This window comes from Ranitomeya variabilis, chromosome 4 (assembly GCF_051348905.1).
Source record: "Ranitomeya variabilis isolate aRanVar5 chromosome 4, aRanVar5.hap1, whole genome shotgun sequence".
NCBI classification, from domain to species: domain Eukaryota; kingdom Metazoa; phylum Chordata; class Amphibia; order Anura; family Dendrobatidae; genus Ranitomeya; species Ranitomeya variabilis.
The window spans coordinates 649,592,561-649,618,224 of NC_135235.1; the positions used below are offsets into that span (position 1 = coordinate 649,592,561).

The window sequence follows — 25,664 nt, forward strand, 5'->3', positions numbered from 1 at the left end:
TTGTACCCACACACTTCTCCACTTCGTACACCTCGTACACACACTTCTCCACTTCGTACACCTCGTACACACACGGCTCCGCTCCGTACACCTCGTACACACATGGCTCCGCTCCGTACACCTCATACACACACGGCTCCGCTCCGTACACCTCGTACACACACGGCTCCGCTCCGTACACCTCGTACACACACGGCTCCGCTCCGTACACCTCGTACACACACGGCTCCGCTCCGTACACCTTGTACACACACGGTTCTGCTACATCCACCCTGTAAACCCCTCCTGACCCCACACAGAAACTTCCCCTCATCCAGCACCATGACAACCAGCACAGCAGAGTCCTGCATACACTGAGGCCCCTGATCATGTGACCCCTGACTCCTCCCCTCCTGTGACCTCATCACAGGTCCTGTGCGCACAGAGCAGCCATATATGTGGTGTGCGGCTCTGCAGGTGGAGGTAGGTGCTGGAGATTCCCCATTACTGGGCGGGGGCAGGGGGCAGTAACCCCTCCATTCCCGGAGATAGTGCCTCCTGCCCCCAGGTCTGCAATGTGTATATAGATATCTGCCAACTACAAGAGCAGATGAGAGGGACAGATTGTGGTGAGTGCAGGAACAGGAAACAGCTGGGGCAGATTCATTATTAGACACACACCAGCTGAGTCTGGCTGTCCTCACTGACTATAATGAGCTCCACTAACATTTGGTCAAGTTTCCCATCATATGTCACATCTAAGTTCTTTTTCTGGAAAGTCCTCACACAGGCCATCTCCTCAGTGTTCCTCTCTGACCTCAGGCCATCTCCTCAGTGTTCCTCTCTGACCGCAGGCCATCTTTGCAGTGTTCTTCTCTACCCTTAGGCCTTCTCCTCAGCGTTCCCATGTGACCTCAGGCCATCTCCTCAGCGTTCCTTTGTGACCACAGGACATCTCCTCAGCGTAACACTCTGACCTCAGGACATCTCTTCAGCGTTCTTCTCAGTGTGCCTTTATGACCTCAGGCTATCCCAGCGTTCTTCTCTACCCTTAGGCCTTCTCAGCGTTCCTCTGTGACCTCACACCATCTCCTCAGTGTTCCTCTCTGACCTCAGGCCATCTCCTCAGCGTTCCTCGCTGCCCTCAGGCCATCTCCTCAGCGTTCCTCTCTGACCTCATACCATCTACTCAGCGCTCCTCTCTGACCTCATACCATCTCCTCAGCATTCCTCTCTGACCTCATACCATCTCCTCAGTGTTCCTCTCCGACCTCAGGCCATCTCCTCAGTGCTCCTCTCTGACATCAGGCCATCTCATCAGCGTTCTTTTCTGCCCTTAAGCAATCTCCTCGGTGCTTCGTTTCATCACACAGGAAATTGGAAAAGATAGAATAGCTGTTAGATAGTGTAGTTAGAGAATGGCCGGGAGTTTTTAATACAGGTATATTAGAAAACAGCTTAGATTACGACACTAAATATATGAGGATTTAGTATGAAATTTAGTTTGACTTCAGACCACCCCTCTAACTTTAATGATGTGCTCTGTCGGACATCATTTTCAGAAATATCCGTCTTTTTCAGGTAGGAACTGCGTTCATGTTATATTTCATGAGAAAAGAAACCTCTACATGACATAGCTCCTCACTTGTTTTCCCTTATTACCTCTAGTAATTTTGTTATTATATGGGATCTTTATGATGTTACATCGTCATCTTCTTCCCATTCAGGTCCCTAAAATATTGGATCCTTTCCGTGAAGATCTTCTATAAGAGAATTTTCCCGATTGACCTGCCAAGGATGGATAGTGGCAGGAAAGACATGGCAAAGAGGCTATTAAACCTCACCCTAGAGATCCTCTTCCATCTTACTGGAGAGGTGAGAGATTCTGATGACGTCACTTTACATCATTCTTATCTATGGGAATAACAGATGGACAGAACTGGAGAGGTGAGGACTCTGGAAATGTCTGTAGTGAGATTTATTAATGTGTCTCTCCATAACCAGGATTACACAGTAGTGAAGAAGACCTCTAGTGAGCGCTGCCAGGACCCTGTGTCTGAGGGATGGGGAAGACCCGTGAGCCCAATCACGGGGCCTCCACCTCACCCCCTGATACATGATGACATCAATGACCAGAAAATCCTAGAACTCACCAACATGATGATTGAGCTGCTGACTGGAGAGGTGACACTGCTGGGAATACTGGGACATATTACAGTAATTCTATGAAGGGATCAGGGGAATGACGGTATCATTGTATGTGTCAGGTTCCTATAAGGTGTCAGGATGTCGCCATCTATTTCTCCATGGAGGAGTGGGAGTATTTAGAAGAACACAAGGATCTGTACAAGGATGTAATTGTGGAGGTTCCCCAGCGCCTCACATCACCAGGTAATTGATATGAATAAATTCACTTCTTTAATAATAAGTGCTGAAGTAAAGCTAGTATTACAGAATTTTCAAACACTCAGGTTCTCTAAACCTCATTAACCCCTTCCCGCCGTGGCCCTTTTTCGTTTTTGCGTTTTCGTTTTTCACTCCCCTCATTCCCAGAGCCATAACTTTTTTATTTTTCCGTCAATATGGCCATTTTTGGGCTTATTTTTTGCGGGACGAGTTGTACTTTTGAACGACATCATTGGTTTTACCATGTCTTGTACTAGAAAATGGGAAAAAAATTCCTAGTGCGGTGAAATTGCAAAAAAAGTGCAATCCCACACTTGTTTTTTGATTGGATTTTTTGCTAGCATCACTAAATGCTAAAACTGACCTGCCTTTATGATTCTCCAGGTCATTACGAGTTCATAGACACCAAACATGTCTAGGTTATTTTTTATCTAAGTGGTGAAAAAAAATTCAAAACTTTGCTAAAAAAAACCAGCGCCATTTTCCAAGACCCGTAGCGTCTTTTGATCGCCCGTTATTGCATTTTAATGCTATGTCACAGCGACCAAAAAAACTTAATTCTGGTGTTTCGATTTTTTTTCTCGCTTCGCCGTTTAGCGATCAGGTTAATGCTTTTGTTTTATTGATAGATCGGGCGATTCTGAACGCGGCGATACCAAATATGTGTAGGTTTGATTTTTTTTAATTGTTTTATTTTGAATGGGGCGAAAGTGGGGTGATTTAAACGTTTCTATATTTTTTTTTTCATATTTTTAAAAACATTTGTTTTTACTTTTGCCAAGCTTCAATAGCCTCCATGGGAGGCTAGAAGCTGGCATAGCCTGTTCGGCTCTGCTACATAGCAGCGATGATCAGATCACTGCTATGTAGCTGAAATGCAGGCTTGCTATGAGCGCCGACCACAGGGGGGCGCTCACAGCAGGCCTGCATCAGTAACCATAGAGGTCTCAAGGACCTCTATAGTTACCATCCTGATACATCGCCGACCCCTGATCATGTGACGGGGATCGGCGATGCGCTCACTTCCGGCCGCGCGGCCGGAAGCGCCTGTTAAATGCCACTGTCAGCGTTTGACAGCGGCATGTAACAGGTTAATAGCAGCAGGTGAATCGTGATTTTACCCGCCGCTATTGCGCGCACATGTCAGCTGTACAAAACAGCTGACATGTCGTGACTTTAATGTGGGCTCACGGCCGGAGCCCACATCAAAGCAGGGGACCCGACATGTGCCGTACTAGTACGGGGCATGTCGGGAAGGGTTGATTGTGACTTGTAGGATTGCTATTTCCAACAGTGGGCGCTATAGAGTTCAAGTCCTCTTTTTCTTTGAAGAGGCAATTTGTATATTACATTTCCCAGGGAGCATTGGACGGCGAATAAGCCTCTTTACCTTGACAAGCCAGAGCTGGTATGTCACTCTCCACAAGGAGAAACCTTACCCCTTAGACCCCAGTCCAGAGTCTCTCAACTAGCCAAATGAGTTCTCATGCTTCGCACTGATGAGGGCCAACAGCCCGAAACACCGTGTCTGCGAATTGAGATACTGATTTGGCATTTTATCCTAAGTCATATTGCACGACTCGTTAAAGGGTTGATTGTGACTTGTAGGATCGCTGCTTCCAACACGTGGTGCTATAGAGTTCAATTCTTCTTGTTCTTTGAAGAGGCAATTTGCATAAACCTATATAGTGAGTCTGTAAATATGTTTACATCATTTTGTGATGGCCATAATAATAATTATATTTCTATTGCGCCAACATATTCCATAGTATTTTACAATTCATAGGGGACTTGTACAGAAAATAAAGATATGACAGAGTAACACATAATTCTACACATACCAAGAGAAGTGAGGGCCCTACTCACAATCTTATAATCTATGAGGAAATAGATGAAACCACCAAAGGTGAATGGTAAAAAGTGTGGTTAAGCCATCAATTTAACAAACGGTATTCAAATAACGCTGCATGAACTGGTCACCAGCACAGAGTATTACTAAGTGTATGGAGGGTGTATAAACAGATAATGCCAGATTCTGAGGAAAATGTAATAAGGACAAAGAGGAAATAGTTAGTTTGATACTGGTAATTAATCAAATTGTCTATAGTAGTTCACTCGAGAACTAGCGCAGCCCAGGAGACGTTTTTGGAGAAAGCAGAAGGAGGTTCCGATTGTTAAGGTTGTTAGTCTTAGGTCATTAGTGAAATAGAGAGCATAGCAAGGGTGGTTGAGATGAGGCAGAAGATGTTGGATGGCGCAAAACTGTGGCAAGCTTAGAGCGTTAGAATAGTAAGTTTATATTGTATTCAATAGCGGAAGGTCAACCAGTGTAAAAAGTGACACAGGGCGAAGGAATCATTGTAGCCTTTTCTTATTTACTGCATTATTCCCATGTCCTGTTACATATAAATATATACTGTACCTCTTCAGATTTTGTGTTATACCATGTGTCATGATTCTCAATGGCGAGAGAACATAGCCCAGCATATATGAGAACTAGCTCTTGGAAGATGGAAACTATACTGACCATGAACTAAACCTGCCGCACAACTAGAAGTGGCCGGGTAGCATGCCTACGTTTTTTTATTCCTAGATGCCCAGCACCAGCCGGAGAACTACCTAATCCTAGCAGAGGAAAAGACAGTCCTGGCTCACCTCTAGAGAAATTTTCCCAAAAGGCAGACAGAGGCCCCCACATATATTGGCGGTGATTTTAGATGAAATGACAAACGTAGTATGAAAATAGGTTTAGCAAAATCGAGGTCCGCTTACTAGATAGCAGGAAGACAGAAAGGGCACTTTCATGGTCAGCGGAAAACCCTATCAAAACACCATCCAGAAATTACTTTAAGACTCTAGCATTAACTCATAACACCAGAGTGGCAATTTCCGATCACAAGAGCTTTCCAGACACAGTAACGAAACAGCAGCTGTGAACAGGAACAAAATGCAAAAACACATAAGGACAAAAGTCCAACTTAGCTGGGAGTTGTCTAGTAGCAGGAACATGCACAGAAAGGCTTCTGATTACATTGTTGACCGGCATGAAACTGACAGAGGAGCAAGGTTATATAGCGACTCCCACATCCTGATAGGAGCAGGTGAACAGAAGGGATGATGCACACAAGTTCAATTCCACAAGTGGCCACCGGGGGAGCCCAGAATCCAATTTCACAACAGTACCCCCCCCTCAAGGAGGGGGCACCGAACCCTCACCAGAACCACCAGGGCGATCAGGATGAGCCCTATGAAAGGCACGGACAAGATCGGAGGCATGAACATCCGAGGCAGTCACCCAAGAATTATCCTCCTGACCGTATCCCTTCCATTTGACCAGATACTGGAGTTTCCGTCTGGAAACACGAGAGTCTAAGATCTTTTCCACAACGTACTCCAACTCACCCTCAACCAACACCGGAGCAGGAGGCTCAACGGAAGGCACAACCGGTACCTCATACCTGCGCAACAATGACCGATGAAAAACATTATGAATCGAAAAGGATGCAGGGAGGTCCAAACGGAAGGACACAGGGTTAAGAATCTCCAATATCTTGTACGGGCCGATGAACCGAGGCTTAAACTTAGGAGAAGAAACCCTCATAGGGACAAAACGAGAAGACAACCACACCAAGTCCCCAACACAAAGCCGAGGACCAACACGACGACGGCGGTTGGCAAAAAGCTGAGTCTTCTCCTGGGACAACTTCAAATTGTCCACCACCTGCCCCCAAATCTGATGCAACCTCTCCACCACAGCATCCACTCCAGGACAATCCGAAGATTCCACTTGACCGGAGGAAAATCGAGGATGAAACCCCGAATTACAGAAAAACGGGGACACCAAGGTGGCAGAGCTGGCCCGATTATTGAGGGCGAACTCCGCCAAAGGCAAAAAAGCAACCCAATCATCCTGATCCGCAGACACAAAACACCTCAAATATGTCTCCAAGGTCTGATTAGTCCGCTCGGTCTGGCCATTAGTCTGAGGATGGAAAGCAGACGAAAAAGACAAATCTATGCCCATCCTAGCACAGAATGCCCGCCAAAATCTAGACACGAATTGGGTCCCTCTGTCAGAAACGATATTCTCCGGAATACCATGCAAACGAACAACATTTTGAAAAAACAGAGGAACCAACTCGGAAGAAGAAGGCAACTTAGGCAAGGGAACCAGATGGACCATCTTAGAGAAACGGTCACACACCACCCAGATGACAGACATCTTCTGAGAAACAGGCAGATCCGAAATAAAATCCATCTAGATGTGCGTCCAAGGCCTCTTCGGGATAGGCAAGGGTAACAACAATCCACTAGCCCGAGAACAACAAGGCTTGGCCCGAGCACAAACGTCACAAGACTGCACAAAGCCTCGCACATCTCGTGACAGGGAAGGCCACCAGAAGGACCTTGCCACCAAATCCCTGGTACCAAAGATTCCAGGATGACCTGCCAACGCAGAAGAATGAACCTCAGAGATGACTCTACTGGTCCAATCATCAGGAACAAACAGTCTACCAGGTGGGCAACGATCCGGTCGATCCGCCTGAAACTCCTGCAAGGCCCGCCGCAGGTCTGGAGAAACGGCAGACAATATCACTCCATCTTTAAGGATACCTGTGGGCTCAGAATTACCAGGGGAGTCAGGCTCAAAACTCCTAGAAAGGGCATCCGCCTTAACATTCTTAGAACCCGGTAGGTACGACACCACAAAATTAAACCGAGAGAAAAACAACGACCAGCGCGCCTGTCTAGGATTCAGGCGCCTGGCAGACTCAAGGTAAATTAAATTTTTGTGGTCAGTCAATACCACCACCTGATGTCTGGCCCCCTCAAGCCAGTGACGCCACTCCTCAAAAGCCCACTTCATGGCCAAAAGCTCCCGATTCCCAATATCATAATTCCGCTCGGCGGGCGAAAATTTACGGGAAAAAAAAGCACAAGGTCTCATCACGGAGCAGTCGGAACTCCTCTGCGACAACACCGCCCCAGCTCCGATTTCAGAAGCGTCGACCTCAACCTGAAAAGGAAGAGCAACATCAGGCTGACGCAACACTGGGGCGGAAGAAAAGCGGCGCTTGAGCTCCCGAAAGGCCTCCACAGCATCAGGGGACCAATCAGCAACATCAGCACCCTTCTTAGTCAAATCAGTCAATGGTTTTACAACGTCAGAAAAACCAGCAATAAATCGACGATAAAAGTTAGCAAAGCCCAAAAATTTCTGAAGACTCTTAAGAGAAGAGGGTTGCGTCCAATCACCAATAGCCTGAACCTTGACAGGATCCATCTCGATGGAAGAGGGGGAAAAAATGTATCCCAAGAAGGAAATCTTTTGAACCCCAAAAACACACTTAGAACCCTTCACACACAAGGAATTAGACCGCAAAACCTGAAAAACCCTCCTGACCTGCTGGACATGAGAGTCCCAGTCATCCGAAAAAATCAGAATATCATCCAGATACACAATCATAAATTTATCCAAATAATCGCGGAAAATGTCATGCATAAAGGACTGGAAGACTGAAGGGGCATTTGAAAGACCAAAAGGCATCACCAAATACTCAAAATGGCCCTCGGGCGTATTAAATGCGGTTTTCCACTCATCCCCCTGCTTGATTCACACCAAATTATACGCCCCATGGAGATCAATCTTAGAGAACCACTTGGCCCCCTTTATACGAGCAAACAAATCAGTAAGCAGTGGTAACGGATATTGATATTTAACCGTGATTTTATTCAAAAGTCGATAATCAATACACGGCCTCAAAGAGCCGTCTTTCTTAGACACAAAGAAAAAACCGGCTCCTAAGGGAGATGACGAAGGACGAATATGTCCCTTTTCCAAGGACTCCTTTATATATTCTCGCATAGCAGCGTGTTCAGGCACAGACAGATTAAATAAACGACCCTTAGGGTATTTACTACCCGGAATCAAGTCTATGGCACAATCGCACTCCCGGTGCGGAGGTAGTGAACCAACCTTGGGTTCTTCAAAAACGTCGCGAAAGTCAGACAAGAATTCAGGAATCTCAGAGGGAATAGATGATGAAATGGAAACCAAAGGTACGTCCCCATGAGTTCCTTTACATCCCCAGCTTAACACAGACATAGCTCTCCAGTCGAGGACTGGGTTATGAGATTGCAGCCATGGCAATCCCAGCACCAAAACATCATGTAGATTATACAGCACCAGAAAGCGAATAACCTCCTGGTGATCCGGATTAACACGCATAGTCACTTGTGTCCAGTATTGTGGTTTATTACTAGCCAATGGGGTGGAGTCAATCCCTTTCAGAGGTATCGGAGCCTCCAATGGCTCCAAATCATACCCACAGCGTTTGGCAAAGGACCAATCCATAAGACTCAAGGCAGCGCCAGAGTCGACATAGGCGTCCGCGGTAATAGATGACAAAGAACAAATCAGGGTCACAGATAGAATAAACTTAGACTGTAAAGTGCTAATTGAAACAGACTTGTCAGGCTTCTTAGTACGCTTAAAGCATGCTGATATAACATGAGTTGAATCACCACAATAGAAGCACAACCCATTTTGTCGTCTAAAATTCTGCCGCTCGCTTCTGGACAGAATTCTATCACATTGCATATTTTCTGGCGTTTTCTCAGTAGACACCGCCAAATGGTGCACAGGTTTGCGCTCTCGCAGACGCCTATCGATCTGAATAGCCATCATCATGGACTCATTCAGACTCGCAGGCACAGGGAACCCCACCATAACATCCTTAATGGCATCAGAGAGACCTTCTCTGAAAATCGCCGCCAGGGCGCACTCATTCCACTGAGTAAGCACAGACCATTTGCGGAATTTTTGGCAGTATATTTCAGCTTCATCTTGCCCCTGAGACAAGGACATCAAGGCCTTTTCCGCCTGAAGCTCTAAATGAGGTTCCTCATAACGCAACCCCAAGGCCAGAAAAAACGCATCCACATTGAGCAACGCAGGATCCCCTGGTGCCAATGCAAAAGCCCAGTCTTGAGGGTCGCCCCGGAGCAAGGAAATTACAATCCTGACTGTTGTGAATTTGGATTCTGGGCTCCCCCGGTGGCCACTGGTGGAATTGAACTGGTGTCTTCATCTTCTCTGTTCACCTGTTCCCATCAAGATGTGGGAGTCGCTATATAACCTTGCTGCTCTGTTAGTTGCTTGCCGGTCAACAATGTTATCAGAAGCCTCTCTGTGCTTGTTCCTGCTCCTAGACAACTACTAGATAAGTTGGACTCTTGTCCATGTTTGTTTTTGCATTTTTGTTCCAGTTCACAGCTGTAGTTTCGTTACTGTGTCTGGAAAGCTCTTGTGAACAGGAATTGCCACTCTGGTGTTATGAGTTAATGCCAGAGTTTTAAAGTAATTTCTGGATGGTGTTTTGATAGGGTTTTCAGCTGACCATGAAAGTGTCCTTTCTGTCTTCTGCTATGTAGTAAGTGGACCTCAAATTTGCTAAACCTATTTTCATACTACGTTTGTTATTTCATCTTAATTCACCGCCAATACATGTGGGGGGCCTCTGTCTCCTTTCGGGGTATTTCTCTAGAGGTGAGCTAGGACTAATATTTTCCTCTGCTAGCATTATTTAGTCCTCCGGCTGGTGCTGGGCATCTAGAATCAACGTAGGCATGCTACCCGGCCACTGCTAGTTGTGCGTTAGGTTTAGTTCATGGTCAGCTCAGTTCCCATCTTCCAAGAGCTAGTTCCTTTATATGCTGATGCTATGATCTCTTGCCATTGAGATCATGACAGTTTGACCGGCCCACTAAAGGGTTAAAATCCTTGGCTGAGAAAGGAGAGAAATAAGTAGTCTGCTGAAATTTTTTTTTTTTTTCTCTCCTTCTAATCTTTGAATGGTTCTGTGTCCACCTGTTTGTAATGGATCTTCAGAGTGTAACTGCAGGTTTGAATAATCTCGCCACGAAGGTACAAAATTTGCAAGATTTTGTTTGTCATGCACCTGTATCTGAGCCGAGAATTCCTTTGCCGGAATTTTTCTCGGGGAATAGATCTGGGTTTCAGAATTTTCGAAATAATTGCAAATTATTTTTGTCCCTGAAATCTCGCTCTGCCGGAGACCCTGCACAGCAGGTCAGGATTGTGATTTCCTTGCTCCGGGGCGACCCTCAAGACTGGGCTTTTTCATTGACACCAGGGGATCCTGCGTTGCTCAATGTGGATGCGTTTTTTCTGGCCTTGGGGTTGCTTTATGACGAACCTCATTTGGAGCTTCAGGCAGAAAAAACTTTGATGTCCCTATCTCAGGGGCAAGATGAAGCGGAAGTTTACTGCCAAAGATTCCGTAAATGGTCTGTGCTTACTCAGTGGAATGAGTGCGCCCTGGCGGCGACTTTCAGAGAGGGTCTCTCTGATGCCATTAAGGATGTTATGGTGGGGTTCCCTGTGCCTGCGGGTCTGAATGAGTCCATGACAATGGCTATTCAGATCGATAGGCGTTTGCGGGAGTGCAAACCAGTGCACCATCTGGCGGTGTCCACTGAGAAATCGCCAGAGAGTATGCAGTGTGATAGAATTCTGTCCCGAAGCGAGCGGCAGAATTTTAGACGGAAAAATGGGTTGTGTTTCTATTGTGGTGATTCTACTCATGTTATATCAGCATGCTCTAAGCGCACTAAAAAGCTTGGTAAATCTGTTTCCATTTGCACCTTACCGTCTAAGTTTATTCTATCTGTGACCCTGATTTGCTCTTTGTCATCTATTACCACGGACGCCTATGTCGACTCTGGCGCCGCGTTGAGTCTTATGGATTGGTCCTTTGCCAAACGCTGTGGGTATGATTTAGAGCCTTTGGAGACTCCTATTCCTCTGAAGGGGATTGACTCCACCCCATTGGCTAATAATAAACCACAATACTGGACACAAGTAACTATGCGTATTAATCCGGATCACCAGGAGATTATTCGCTTTCTGGTGCTGTATAATCTACATGATGATTTGGTGCTAGGATTGCCTTGGCTGCAATCTCACAACCCAGTCCTCGACTGGAGAGCTATGTCTGTGTTGAGCTGGGGATGTAAGGGGGCTCATGGGGATGTACCTGTGGTTTCCATTTCATCATCTATTCCCTCTGAAATTCCTGAGTTCCTGTCTGACTATCGTGACGTCTTTGAAGAACCTAAGCTTGGTTCACTACCTCCGCACCGAGAGTGCGATTGTGCCATAGATTTAATCCCGGGTAGTAAATACCCAAAGGGTCGTTTATTTAATCTGTCTGTGCCTGAACATGCTGCTATGCGAGAATATATAAAGGAGTCCTTGGAAAAGGGACATATTCGTCCATCGTCATCTCCCTTAGGAGCCGGTTTTTTCTTTGTGTCAAAAAAAGACGGCTCTTTGAGACCATGTATTGATTATCGGCTTTTGAATAAAATCACTGTTAAATATCAATATCCATTGCCGTTGCTGACTGATTTGTTTGCTCGCATAAAGGGGGCCAAGTGGTTCTCTAAGATTGACCTTCGTGGGGCGTATAATTTGGTGCGAATCAGGCAGGGGGATGAGTGGAAAACCGCATTTAATACGCCCGAGGGCCATTTTGAGTATTTAGTGATGCCTTTTGGTCTTTCAAATGCTCCGTCAGTTTTCCAGTCCTTTATGCATGATATTTTTCGCGATTATTTGGATAAATTTATGATTGTGTATCTGGATGATATTCTGATTTTTTCGGATGACTGGGACTCTCATGTCCAGCAAGTCAAGAGGGTTTTTCAGGTTTTGCGGTCTAATTCTTTGTGTGTGAAGGGTTCTAAGTGTGTTTTTGGGGTACAGAGGATTTCCTTTTTGGGATATATTTTTTCCCCCTCTTCCATTGAAATGGATCCTGTCAAGGTACAAGCTATTTGTGATTGGACGCAGCCCTCTTCTCTTAAGAGTCTTCAGAAATTTTTGGGCTTTGCTAACTTTTATCGTCGATTTATTGCTGGTTTTTCGGATATTGCTAAGCCATTGACCGATTTGACTAAGAAGGGTGCTGATGTTGCTGATTGGTCCCCTGATGCTGTGGAGGCCTTTCGGGAGCTCAAGCGCCGTTTTTCCTCTGCCCCTGTGTTGCGTCAGCCTGATGTTGCTCTACCTTTTCAGGTTGAGGTCGACGCTTCTGAGATCGGAGCTGGGGCAGTGTTGTCGCAGAAAAGTTCTGACTGCTCCGTGATGAGGCCTTGTGCCTTCTTTTCCCGTAAATTTTCGCCCGCTGAGCGGAATTATGATGTTGGGAATCGGGAGCTTTTGGCCATGAAGTGGGCTTTTGAGGAGTGGCGCCATTGGCTTGAGGGGGCCAGACATCAGGTGGTGGTATTGACTGACCACAAAAATTTGATTTATCTTGAGACCGCCAGGCGCCTGAATCCTAGACAGGCGCGCTGGTCATTATTTTTCTCTCGGTTTAATTTTGTGGTGTCATACCTACCGGGTTCTAAGAATGTTAAGGCGGATGCCCTTTCTAGGAGTTTTGAGCCTGACTCGCCTGGTAACTCTGAGCCCACAGGTATCCTTAAGGATGGAGTGGTATTGTCAGCCGTTTCTCCAGACCTGCGGCGGGCCTTGCAGGAGTTTCAGGCGGATAGACCTGATCGTTGCCCACCTGATAAACTATTTGTTCCTGATGATTGGACCAGTAGAGTCATCTCTGAGGTTCATTCTTCTGCGTTGGCAGGTCATCCTGGCATTTTTGGTACCAGGGATTTGGTGGCAAGGTCCTTCTGGTGGCCTTCCCTGTCACGAGATGTGCGAGGCTTTGTGCAGTCTTGTGACGTTTGTGCTCGGGCCAAGCCTTGTTGTTCTCGGGCTAGTGGATTGTTGTTGCCCTTGCCTATCCCGAAGAGACCCTGGACGCACATCTCGATGGATTTTATTTCAGATCTGCCTGTTTCTCAGAAGATGTCTGTCATCTGGGTGGTGTGTGACCGTTTCTCTAAGATGGTCCATTTGGTTCCTCTGCCCAAGTTGCCTTCTTCTTCCGAGTTGGTTCCTCTGTTTTTTCAAAATGTTGTTCGTTTGCATGGTATTCCTGAGAATATCGTTTCTGACAGAGGGACCCAGTTCGTGTCTAGATTTTGGCGGGCATTCTGTGCTAGGATGGGCATAGATTTATCTTTTTCGTCCGCTTTCCATCCTCAGACGAATGGCCAGACCGAGCGGATTAATCAGACCCTGGAGACATATCTGAGGTGTTTTGTGTCTGCTGACCAGGATGATTGGGTTGCTTTTTTGCCATTGGCGGAGTTCGCTCTCAATAATCGGGCCAGCTCTGCCACTTTGGTGTCCCCGTTTTTCTGTAATTCGGGGTTTCATCCTCGATTTTCCTCTGGTCAGGTGGAATCTTCGGATTGTCCTGGAGTGGATGCTGTGGTGGAGAGATTGCATCAGATCTGGGGGCAGGTGGTGGACAATTTGAGGGTGTCCCAGGAGAAGACTCAGCTTTTTGCCAACCGCCACCGTCGTGTTGGTCCTCGGCTTTGTGTTGGGGATTTGGTGTGGTTGTCTTCTCGTTTTGTCCCTATGAGGGTCTCTTCTCCTAAGTTTAAGCCTCGGTTCATCGGCCCGTATAGGATATTGGAGATTCTTAACCCTGTTTCCTTCCGTTTGGACCTCCCTGCATCCTTTTCTATTCATAACGTTTTTCATCGGTCATTATTGCGCAGGTATGAGGTACCGGTTGTGCCTTCCGTTGAGCCTCCTGCTCCGGTGTTGGTTGAGGGTGAGTTGGAGTACGTTGTGGAGAAAATCTTAGACTCTCGTGTTTCCAGACGGAGACTCCAGTATCTGGTCAAGTGGAAGGGATACGGCCAGGAGGATAATTCTTGGGTGAATGCATCTGATGTTCATGCCTCTGATCTGGTTCGTGCCTTTCATAGGGCCCATCCTGATCGCCCTGGTGGTTCTGGTGAGGGTTCGGTGCCCCCTCCTTGAGGGGGGGGTACTGTTGTGAATTTGGATTCTGGGCTCCCCCGGTGGCCACTGGTGGAATTGAACTGGTGTCTTCATCTTCTCTGTTCACCTGTTCCCATCAAGATGTGGGAGTCGCTATATAACCTTGCTGCTCTGTTAGTTGCTTGCCGGTCAACAATGTTATCAGAAGCCTCTCTGTGCTTGTTCCTGCTCCTAGACAACTACTAGATAAGTTGGACTCTTGTCCATGTTTGTTTTTGCATTTTTGTTCCAGTTCACAGCTGTAGTTTCGTTACTGTGTCTGGAAAGCTCTTGTGAACAGGAATTGCCACTCTGGTGTTATGAGTTAATGCCAGAGTTTTAAAGTAATTTCTGGATGGTGTTTTGATAGGGTTTTCAGCTGACCATGAAAGTGTCCTTTCTGTCTTCTGCTATGTAGTAAGTGGACCTCAAATTTGCTAAACCTATTTTCATACTACGTTTGTTATTTCATCTTAATTCACCGCCAATACATGTGGGGGGCCTCTGTCTCCTTTCGGGGTATTTCTCTAGAGGTGAGCTAGGACTAATATTTTCCTCTGCTAGCATTATTTAGTCCTCCGGCTGGTGCTGGGCATCTAGAATCAACGTAGGCATGCTACCCGGCCACTGCTAGTTGTGCGTTAGGTTTAGTTCATGGTCAGCTCAGTTCCCATCTTCCAAGAGCTAGTTCCTTTATATGCTGATGCTATGATCTCTTGCCATTGAGATCATGACACCTGACCTGCTGTGCAGGGTCTCCGGCAGAGCGAGACTTCAGGGACAAAAACAATTTGCAATTATTTTTAAAATTTTGAAAGTGAGCTCTATTCCCCGAGAAGAATTCAGGCAAAGGAATTCTAGGCTCAGATATAGGTGCATGAACAACAAAATCTTGCAAATTTTGTACCTTTGTGGCGAGATTATTCAAACCTGTAGCTACACTCTGAAGATCCATTTGAAACAGGTGAACACAGAGCCATTCAAGGATTAGAAGGAGAGAAAGAGAGGAAGGCTGCAGTATAGGCAGACTAGCAAGTGATTCAATTAAGAGCACACTCAGAACTAGAGGGAAAAAAAAAAAAAAATTGTAGCAGACTTCTTTTTTCTCTCCTTTCTCAGCCAGTAATTTAACCCTTTTTTGGGCCGGTCAAACTGTCATGATTCTCAATGGCGAGAGAACATAGCCCAGCATATATGAGAACTAGCTCTTGGAAGATGGAAACTATACTGACCATGAACTAAACCTGCCGCACAACTAGAAGTGGCCGGGTAGCATGCCTACGTTTTTTTATTCCTAGATGCCCAGCGCCAGCCGGAGAACTACCTAATCCTAGCAGAGGAAAAGACAGTCCTGGCTCACCTCTAGAGAAATTTTCCCAAAAGGCAGACAGAGGCCCCTGTCATGATCTCTGCAGGCAGAGATCATAGCAAGCCTATAGAGGGACAAGCTCTCGGAAGATGGAACTATACTGACCATGAACTAAGCCTGCCGCGCAACTAGAAATAGCCAGGTAGCATTTCCTATTTATCGCTAGATGCCCAGCTCTGGCCTAAGACCTAAATAGCTAGCAGAGGGAAATATAAGACCTGGCTCACCTCTAGAGAAATATTCCAAAGAAGACAGTAGCCCCCCACATATAATGACGGTGAGTTCAGATGAAACAACAAACGCAGCAGGAAAATAGTCTTAGCAAATTTGAGGTCCGCTTACTAGATAGCAGAAGACAGATAGTATACTTTCATGGTCAGCAGAAAAACACTAACAAAACACCATCCAGAGATTACCTTAAACTCTGGCATTAACTCATAACGCCAGAGTAGCAATCCCTGATCAACGAGAGCTTTCCAGACACAGTAACAAAACTTCAGCTGTGAACTGGAACAAATAGGCAAAACGAAACATGGACAAAAGTCCAACTTATCTAGTAGTTGTCTAGAAGCAGGAACAAGCACTGAGAGGCATCAGATAACATTGTTGACCGGCAAGAAACCACCAGAGAAATGAGCTTAAATAGCGACACCCACTACTGATGGAACCAGGTGAAACAGGAAAGAGGATGACAAGTCCAATTCCACAAGCGGCCACCGGGGGAGCCCAGAATCCAAATTCACAACAGGCCCCCACATATATTGGCGGTGATTTTAGATGAAATGACAAACGTAGTATGAAAATAGGTTTAGCAAAATCGAGGTCCGCTTACTAGATAGCAGGAAGACAGAAAGGGCACTTTCATGGTCAGCGGAAAACCCTATCAAAACACCATCCAGAAATTACTTTAAGACTCTAGCATTAACTCATAACACCAGAGTGGCAATTTCCGATCACAAGAGCTTTCCAGACACAGTAACGAAACAGCAGCTGTGAACAGGAACAAAATGCAAAAACACATAAGGACAAAAGTCCAACTTAGCTGGGAGTTGTCTAGTAGCAGGAACATGCACAGAAAGGCTTCTGATTACATTGTTGACCGGCATGAAACTGACAGAGGAGCAAGGTTATATAGCGACTCCCACATCCTGATAGGAGCAGGTGAACAGAAGGGATGATGCACACAAGTTCAATTCCACAAGTGGCCACCGGGGGAGCCCAGAATCCAATTTCACAACAACCATGCCTGATGAAGAGACCTGAGTCATCTCGAAAACTGGCTATTTGTTACCTTTTAATGGCTAACCACTGAGGACTCTCAAATATTAATATTTTTCAATCTACTGGCTAACACGGTACAAAGATATATTTTTCTTGTATTATGAGCAACAGTAAGAATTTGTGAACAGACAAAAGTAAGAAAATGTCAAATTCTATAGATGTTTTTGAGATACAGGTGACATGAGCAAGTGAATGATCGGATATAGGTAGTAAAAGAAAGATCTGAGTCAAATGTAACCTCAAGTGATCGGGCATTCTGCTTGGAAATTGTGGTGAAACCAGACATGGAAATGGTAATATTGGTTTAGGTAGAATAGTAGAGGGGGAAAATACAAGGAGTTCAGTTTGACAAATTCGGTGTTAGAGGAAAGACATAATTAAAGTTAGAGACGACAGATAATCATTGATATTTTGTAGTAATGTTTGGGTGATGTAAAGAGAAGTGTATAATTTGGTATCATCAGCATCAGAGATGGTACTGAAAAGCGAATCTGCATATGGTTTGTCCAATAAGGTCAGTGAGGTGAGGATGAGGGGAAGAAAAGCCAGTAATTGGTACACCAAAGGAGCTGTCAGATTGGTAGGAGGAAAAACAAGAGCAGTATCATTGATGACAATAGCGCGGAGCATAGTGAGGAGGAGATGGTGACCCACAGTGTCAAATGCTGCCGAGAGAACCAGGAGAATCAGTAGAGAGTAGTGTCCATTAGATTTTGATTTTAGCAGATTATTAGAGACTTTAGTAAGTGCGGTTTCTGTAGAGTGTAAAGGGCGGAAACTGAATTGTAAAGGGTCAGAGATATAACACACTAGACGATAGTGGACCAAGCATTCCAGGAGTTTAGAAATAAAGAGGAGTTTAAAGATATGTCTGTAGTTAGCAGCGCAGATCTGGCCAAGGGATGTTTTTTGTAACTAATGTATGTATGCTGATTAGTGTTGAGCATTCCGATACCGCAAGTATCGGGTATCGGCCGATACTTGCGGTATCGGAATTCCGATACCGGGATTCCGATACTTGCCGCGTATCGGATACCGGAATCGGAAGTTCCCAGATTCAAAATTCCGAAATTCAGCCAATGAGAATGATTCCAAGTGTGGGCACATCCTGTTCAGCATGGAGGGCATGAAACTACTGGCAAGGCTGTGATTGGCTGCTGAAATGATGTCATGCTGCAGTTTAAAATTCGCTGGCGCCATTTTGCGATCACTCTGCTGTGAATTCAGTTAGTGACAGGACGCTGTTTGCTGACTGAGGGACAGTTTAGAGATAGCGATTTGCTTCTTTGTGCTTTCCAAAGGCTAATTTAGCAACCGCTGTGTTCACCTACTATTCACCTTGCTTTTGCCTTGTAGCGCTGTTTTCACAGCGATCTGCAAGGTCTGTGTGTGTGTGTGTGTGAGTGCAGCCCACTCTCTAGTCTGAGTGCAGCCACATAGGCCATCCATAGCTGGTTGTATTCAGTTCAGGGAGGGTGGTTAATTGCCTCATACTGTTCTTTTTTTTTTTTTTTTTTTTCAAGTAGTGTAGTCTGCTGCTAATTTATTCCAAAAAATCCTATTAGTGTCTTTCCACCCGTCTCCAGCTAATTTGTGGAAAAACACTACATAGGATAAAGTAGAGGAGGGTTTTTGGGCCTTGCAGCGCCGTTTACGGCTGTCTGCACGGTCTCCGTGTGACTGCAGCTCGCCCTGTAGTCTGTGAGCAGCCATAGCCTGGTTGTCTCCAGCTCATGGTTGTTCACTGCGTCATACCGCTAAATCAATTTATAATTTTTTTTCAAGTAGTGTAGTCTGCTGCTAATTTATTTAAAAAAATCCTATTAGTGTCTTTCCACCCGTCTCCAGCTAATTTGTGGAAAAACACTACATAGGATAAAGTAGAGGAGGGTTTTTGGGACTTGCAGCGCCGTTTACGGCTGTCTGCACGGTCTCCGTGTGATTGCAGCTCGCCCTGTAGTCTGTGAGCAGCCATAGCCTGGTTGTCTCCAGCTCAGGGTTGTTCACTGCGTCATACCGCCAAATCAATTTTAATTTTTTTTCAAGTAGTGTAGTCTGCTGCTAATTTATTTAAAAAAATCCTATTAGTGTCTTTCCACCCGTCTCCAGCTAATTTGTGGAAAAACACTACATAGGATAAAGTAGAGGAGGGTTTTTGGGCCTTGCAGCGCCGTTTACGGCTGTCTGCACGGTCTCCGTGTGATTGCAGCTCGCCCTGTAGTCTGTGAGCAGCCATAGCCTGGTTGTCTCCAGCTCAGGGTTGTTCACTGCGTCATACCGCCAAATCAATTTTCTTTTTTTTTCAAGTAGTGTAGGTTGCTGCTAATTTATTTAAAAAAATCCTATTAGTGTCTTTCCACCCGTCTCCAGCTAACTTGTGGAAAAACACTACATAGGATAACGTAGAGGAGGGTTTTTGGGCCTTGCAGCGCCGTTTACGTCTGTCTGCACGGTCTCCGTGTGACTGCAGCTCTATCTGTTGTCAGTTCAGCCCCCAAAAAAGAAATAAATAATAAAGTTCACCAAACACACCAGTGACACCACTTTACATTTGTGTAGGCCACATTAGCTCATATTAAAGTCTAGTCCACACTTTAGAAAATTAGTGTTTCTTATACCTGTTAGGAGGAGTTGCTCAGGAATAAGCACACAAATCCGTTAGTACTTTTCTGCTTATCTTTATCAGTCAACCAAGATGAAGAAGGCAGTGAGTAAGGCACGTGGGCGTGGGAGCCGTCGCGGAGCAGGGAGGGGACGTGGGGATTCTGTGCCTGCTGCGGGCACCGGTGACTCATCAGCACCCACTTTTACCAGGCAACAGTCATTCATGCGTAGCTTTGTGTCAGAGCGCCGTACACCGCTGCTGCGTGAAGAACAAATTGAAGCTGTTGTCGGATGGATGGCAGCTAATGCATCAACTTCCATTAGTGCCACATCCTCTCAGACACAGAGCACTGGAGAGCAGCCATCTGTCTCTTCACCACCTGCCAAATTGCCCAGGCAGACAGAGAGCCCAGGACAGGAGCCGTCTCTACTTCTGTTCTCTGAATCTCTTGGCTTGGAAACAGGGGGCCAGCCAAGCAGCATTGGAGAAATGGAAGAAGAGGCAGGGTGCAGTGATGCCCAACAGCTTTTTCTGTCTTCCTCTGAAGAGGCGGGTGGGCCAGTGGCTCCGGTCACCACATCGCAGGCCGCATCAGCTGATGATGACACTCAGGTGCCACTTACTGGTGCGTGCTCTGCTGCTGAGACTACCCAGGAGGAGCAGTTGGGGGCAGAGGGTAGTGTAGATGATGAGGTCCTCGACCCATCTTGGCGTGAGGGACAGGAAGGTGGTGGGAGCAGCTCTGAGGAAGAGATTCCCCGTACGGCCCAAAGAGGGAGAGGGAGGGGGAAGACTGCGGATCCTGCAGCCTCCGCTTTGGCACCCGTTAGGAGCATGTCTCTTCCAAAAGCCAAAAAGGGCGCTCCCAAGACTTGCAGTGCCTGGTCCTTTTTTGACACAGTTGCAGATGACATTTGCTATGTCAGATGCAACGTGTGTCATCAAAAAGTCAAAAGAGGTCGAAATGTCAGCAACCTCAATACCTCCAACATGTGGAAACATGTGCGCAACAGGCACCCGGCGGAGTTAGAAAAACACACTGAAGAGGTAGGCCAACCAACAGCGGCAGCTACCACCTCTTCAGCTCGTGATGCCTCTTCCTCTAGCTCACACGCAGCTGGTTCGGCTTCCTCCCAGGATCGCCGTGGAAGAACCTCTGGCCCTGTTGTCCAGAGACCCGCTGTAATTCCACCCGCAGCGCCACTTTCCCAGTCATCCACACACTCCCAGCCCAGTCTACAGCCATCGGTAGTACAGGCATGGGAGAAAAGGCGGCCTTTCTCGTCAAACCACCCACGAGCACAGGCTCTGACTGCAGGCATTGCCAAACTTCTGTCACTGGAAATGCTGTCATTCAGGCTGGTGGAGACTGACAGCTTCCGTGACTTGATGTCATTGGCAGTCCCACAGTACAATGTGCCCAGCCGCTTTTACTTCAGCAGGCAAGCCGTCCCTGCCCTGCACAAGCATGTGGAGGGACACATAAAACACGCGCTACTGAACGCCGTCAGTAGCAAGGTCCACCTCACCACCGATGCGTGGACCAGTCAACATGGACAGGGGCGATACCTTTCCCTCACTGCCCATTGGGTTAATGTCGTTGAGCCAGGTACAGACCGTGCGAGTGGCGCAGGACGTGTCCTGCCCACTCCAAGGATTGCAGGAATCCATTCTGTACGCATTGACTCCTCCTCTTACACCAGTTCCTCAGAATCATCGCTGCAGGAGCCGTCACAGTCCACCTCCACATGGACCCGTGATGAACGTGTACCTGTTACGACCGACATGAGCACAGCCGTGGCCAAACGTCAACAGGCCGTCTTGAAATTAATTTTTTTGGGGAATCGTAGCCACACAGCGCAGGATCTCTGGAATGCCATCAAGCAGGAGAGCGATGTGTGGTTTGTGCCAGCGAATCTCCAGCCAGGCATGGTAGTGTGTGATAATGGCCGAAATCTGGTGGCAGCTCTGGGCCTCGGCAACCTCACTCACATCCCATGTCTGGCACATGTGCTCAATTTGGTCGTGCAGAGCTTTTTGAGGGACTATCCGGATCTTGATGCACTGCTGCACAAGGTCCGCCTAGAGTGTGCTCACTTGCGGCGTTCCAGCACGGCAAAAGCGCGCATTGCGGCTCTGCAGCGCCGACACCGCCTGCCGGAACATCGCATCATATGTGACCTACCTACCAGGTGGAATTCCACGTTACATATGTTGGAGCGGTTGTGTGAGCAGCAGCAAGCTGTAATGGAGTACCAGCTGCTTCAGGCGCAAAAAAGTCGCAGTCAGCGCCGTACAGACTTCACAACCACAGAGTGGGCCACTATGAATGACGTCTGCCAGGTTTTGCGTCCCTTTGATTATTCCACGCGGATGGCGAGTGCAGATGATGCACTAGTCAGCATGACTGTCCCCCTTATCTGCCTGCTTGAAAAATCACTGCAAGCGCTAAGGGATGATGTTGTGGAAGAGGTGGAGGATGAGGATTCACCATTTCCATCATCTTCTGGACAGTCAGCGCCACGTGGTTCCTCACAAACGTGTAGGCAGGGGACAGTTTGTGAGGAGGATGAGGAGGAGTCAATGGAGGAGGAAGACGTCCGTCCAGAGGAGGGAGTTACCGAATTGTCCAGTACTCAGTGTGTACAGCGAGGGTGGGGTGATGACGAGCAAGCAGAGATCACGCCTCCAGCAGGGGACAGCGTTTCTTGGGCAGTTGGCAGTCTGCAGCACATGGTGGATTACATGCTGCAGTGCCTGAGAAACGACCGCCGCATCGCCCACATTCTCAACATGTCTGATTATTGGGTGTTCACCCTCCTCGATCCTCGCTACCGGGACAACGTAGAAAGCCTCATCACACCGTTGAACCGGGAGCGAAAAATGCGGGAGTACCAAGACACACTGGTCAATTCCATCATCTTCTCCATTCCAACTGAGAGAAGTGCTGCTAGTGCATTCCAAAGCAGCTCAGTGCGTCCAGGCAGTGGTGGAGGCTCTGCACAAAGAGGGAGCAGAAGCAGTGCCTCTGCCCAAGGCAAGACCAGTATGGCCCAACTGTGGCACAGTTTTCTGTGCCCCCCACAAAAGTCTACACCATCACAGACGGCTCCAGTCAGCAGGAGGCAACGGTTCCGTCAGATGGTGACAGACTACATGTCTTGCCCTCTTGCTGTACTCCCAGACGGCTCTTCCCCTTTCAAGTTTTGGGTCTCAAAGCTGGATACATGGCCAGAGCTAAGCCAGTATGCATTGGAGGTGCTGTCTTGCCCTGCGGCCAGTGTATTATCGGAACGTGTCTTTAGTGCTGCAGGTGGTGTACTAACTGACCGTCGCATGCGACTATCCTCCGATAACGTTGACCGGCTTACTTTCCTGAAAATGAACAAGGCCTGGATCTCGCAGGAATTTGCCACTCCTCCTCCTGATTAAATAATTAGGTCACTGTATACGTTATCCAGGTCTCCTGTTGTGTTCATCTTTCTACCACCTGAACTTAAATTCCTGGGCTCCAACACCGCCAGTTGAGGCTCAGAAGTGCCGTCTGCACAGTCAAAACATACGACCCAGTGTTATTGGGTTTCAGTAACGTCAGCTGATCCCCAGCTGTGTAGCCGGCAATGTGTCATGCGACCGCCACGCTGACACAACAACTGAAATGTAAGGGAATCTGTCCCCCCCCCCCAAGGCGTTTGTTACTGAAAGAGCCACCTTGTGCAGCAGTAATGCTGCACAAGGAAAAGGTAGCTATTTTTGTTTAGCTCCTTGCACACACAGAACTTAACACTTATAAAATGTGTCCACTGATACCGTAAAACCGTCCCGGAGGTGGGACTTTCCTTCGTAATGTGACGCAGCACAGCCGTCATTCCTACCCCCCCGGCGCCGCGCACCGGCTCCTCAGCGTTGTTTGATTCCGTCCCGGAGCCTGCGCTGTTATGTTATCCCATGGCCAGGCACACTTAGCGCTGCCCATCTTCTGGCATCATTTGGTGTCAGGATGGCTGCGCCTGTGCGGCCGCGCTGGCCGAGAGCCCGCCTCGCAGTGTCTTCTGATTTAATCCCACTGGGGGCCTGGGATCCATGGACATGCGCAGTGCATATCTGAACCTCCACCTCTCACTCATCTCCCTATGGCTTCTTCAGACTGTTCGTTGTCAGCTGGTCCCTAATAGCATGCCACGGCCGTGACACCGCACAGTCTTAAGAAGCCGTAGGGAGGGGAGTGAGAGGCGAGGATATGCACTGCGCATGTCCATGGATCCCAGGCCCCCAGTGGGATTAAATCAGAAGACACTGCGAGGCGGGCTCTCGGCCAGCGCGGCCGCACAGGCGCAGCCATCCTGACACCAAATGATGCCAGAAGACGGGCAGCGCTAAGTGTGCCTGGCCACGGGATAACATAACAGCGCAGGCTCCGGGACGGAATGAAACAACGCTGAGGAGGCGGTGCGCGGCGCCGGGGGGGTAGGAATGACGGCTGTGCTGCGTCACATTACGAAGGAAAGTCCCACCTCCGGGACGGTTTTACGGTTGCAGGGGACACATTTTATAAGTGTTTAGTTCTGTGTTTGCAAGGAGCATGATGAAAAAAGCCACCTTTTCCTTTTGCATATTTTGTGCTGCACAAGCTGGCTCTTTCAGCTACAAACGCCTTGGGGGGGGGGTTAAAGGTTTCCTTTCGACTTTCTCAGGCTTCGGCCTACATTGTGTTCCTCTGCTTTTCCACCTGTCCCTGGGCTCCAACACCGCTAGTTGCCGTCCAGAAGTGCTGTACGCACAGTCAACAGTCGCTCCTCTGTTATTGGGGTTCAGTAACGTCAGCTGTTCCCCTGCTGTGTGTGTGGCAATCCCTCCAACCTCCTCCAACCTCCTCCTCCTCCACCTGTCCCTGGGCTCCAACACCGCCAGTTGCCGTCCAGAAGTGCTGTACGCACAGTCAACAGTCCCTCCTCTGTTATTGGGGTTCAGTAACGTCAGCTGTTCCCCTGCTGTGTGTGTGGCAATCCCTCCAACCTCCTCCAACCTCCTCCTCCTCCACCTGTCCCTGGGCTCCAACACCGCCAGTTGCCGTCCAGAAGTGCTGTACGCACAGTCAACAGTCGCTCCTCTGTTATTGGGGTTCAGTAACGTCAGCTGTTCCCCTGCTGTGTGTGTGGCAATCCCTCCAACCTCCTCCAACCTCCTCCTCCTCCACCTGTCCCTGGGCTCCAACACCGCCAGTTGCCGTCCAGAAGTGCTGTACGCACAGTCAACAGTCCCTCCTCTGTTATTGGGGTTCAGTAACGTCAGCTGTTCCCCTGCTGTGTGTGTGGCAATCCCTCCTACCTCCTCCAACCTCCTCCTCCTCCACCTGTCCCTGGGCTCCAACACCGCCAGTTGCCGTCCAGAAGTGCTGTACGCACAGTCAACAGTCCCTCCTCTGTTATTGGGGTTCAGTAACGTCAGCTGTTCCCCTGCTGTGTGTGTGGCAATCCCTCCAACCTCCTCCAACCTCCTCCTCCTCCACCTGTCCCTGGGCTCCAACACCGCCAGTTGCCGTCCAGAAGTGCTGTACGCACAGTCAACAGTCCCTCCTCTGTTATTGGGGTTCAGTAACGTCAGCTGTTCCCCTGCTGTGTGTGTGGCAATCCCTCCTACCTCCTCCAACCTCCTCCTCCTCCACCTGTCCCTGGGCTCCAACACCGCCAGTTGCCGTCCAGAAGTGCTGTACGCACAGTCAACAGTCCCTCCTCTGTTATTGGGGTTCAGTAACGTCAGCTGTTCCCCTGCTGTGTGTGTGGCAATCCCTCCTACCTCCTCCAACCTCCTCCTCCTCCACCTGTCCCTGGGCTCCAACACCGCCAGTTGCCGTCCAGAAGTGCTGTACGCACAGTCAACAGTCGCTCCTCTGTTATTGGGGTTCAGTAACGTCAGCTGTTCCCCTGCTGTGTGTGTGGCAATCCCTCCAACCTCCTCCAACCTCCTCCTCCTCCACCTGTCCCTGGGCTCCAACACCGCCAGTTGCCGTCCAGAAGTGCTGTACGCACAGAGCCAAACACCTCGCCAATGTGTTAGTGGGGTTCAGCACCGCCAGCTGTTCCCCTGCTGTGTAT

General features: G+C 47.9%; 1 protein-coding gene across 1 annotated transcript in view; it reads left to right on the forward strand.

Annotated features, from left to right (window-relative positions):
• The first annotated feature begins 402 nt into the window (after positions 1-402).
• Positions 403-25,664, forward strand: part of LOC143766177 (gastrula zinc finger protein XlCGF66.1-like) — a 71,673-nt gene continuing 46,411 nt past the window's right edge. The window contains exons 1-4 of the mRNA XM_077253647.1: positions 403-462; positions 1,707-1,854; positions 1,984-2,163; positions 2,247-2,370. Of these exons, the coding sequence (XP_077109762.1) occupies positions 1,777-1,854; positions 1,984-2,163; positions 2,247-2,370 (382 nt within the window). The 5' untranslated portion in view covers positions 403-462; positions 1,707-1,776. The remainder of the gene's footprint in view (positions 463-1,706; positions 1,855-1,983; positions 2,164-2,246; positions 2,371-25,664) is intronic.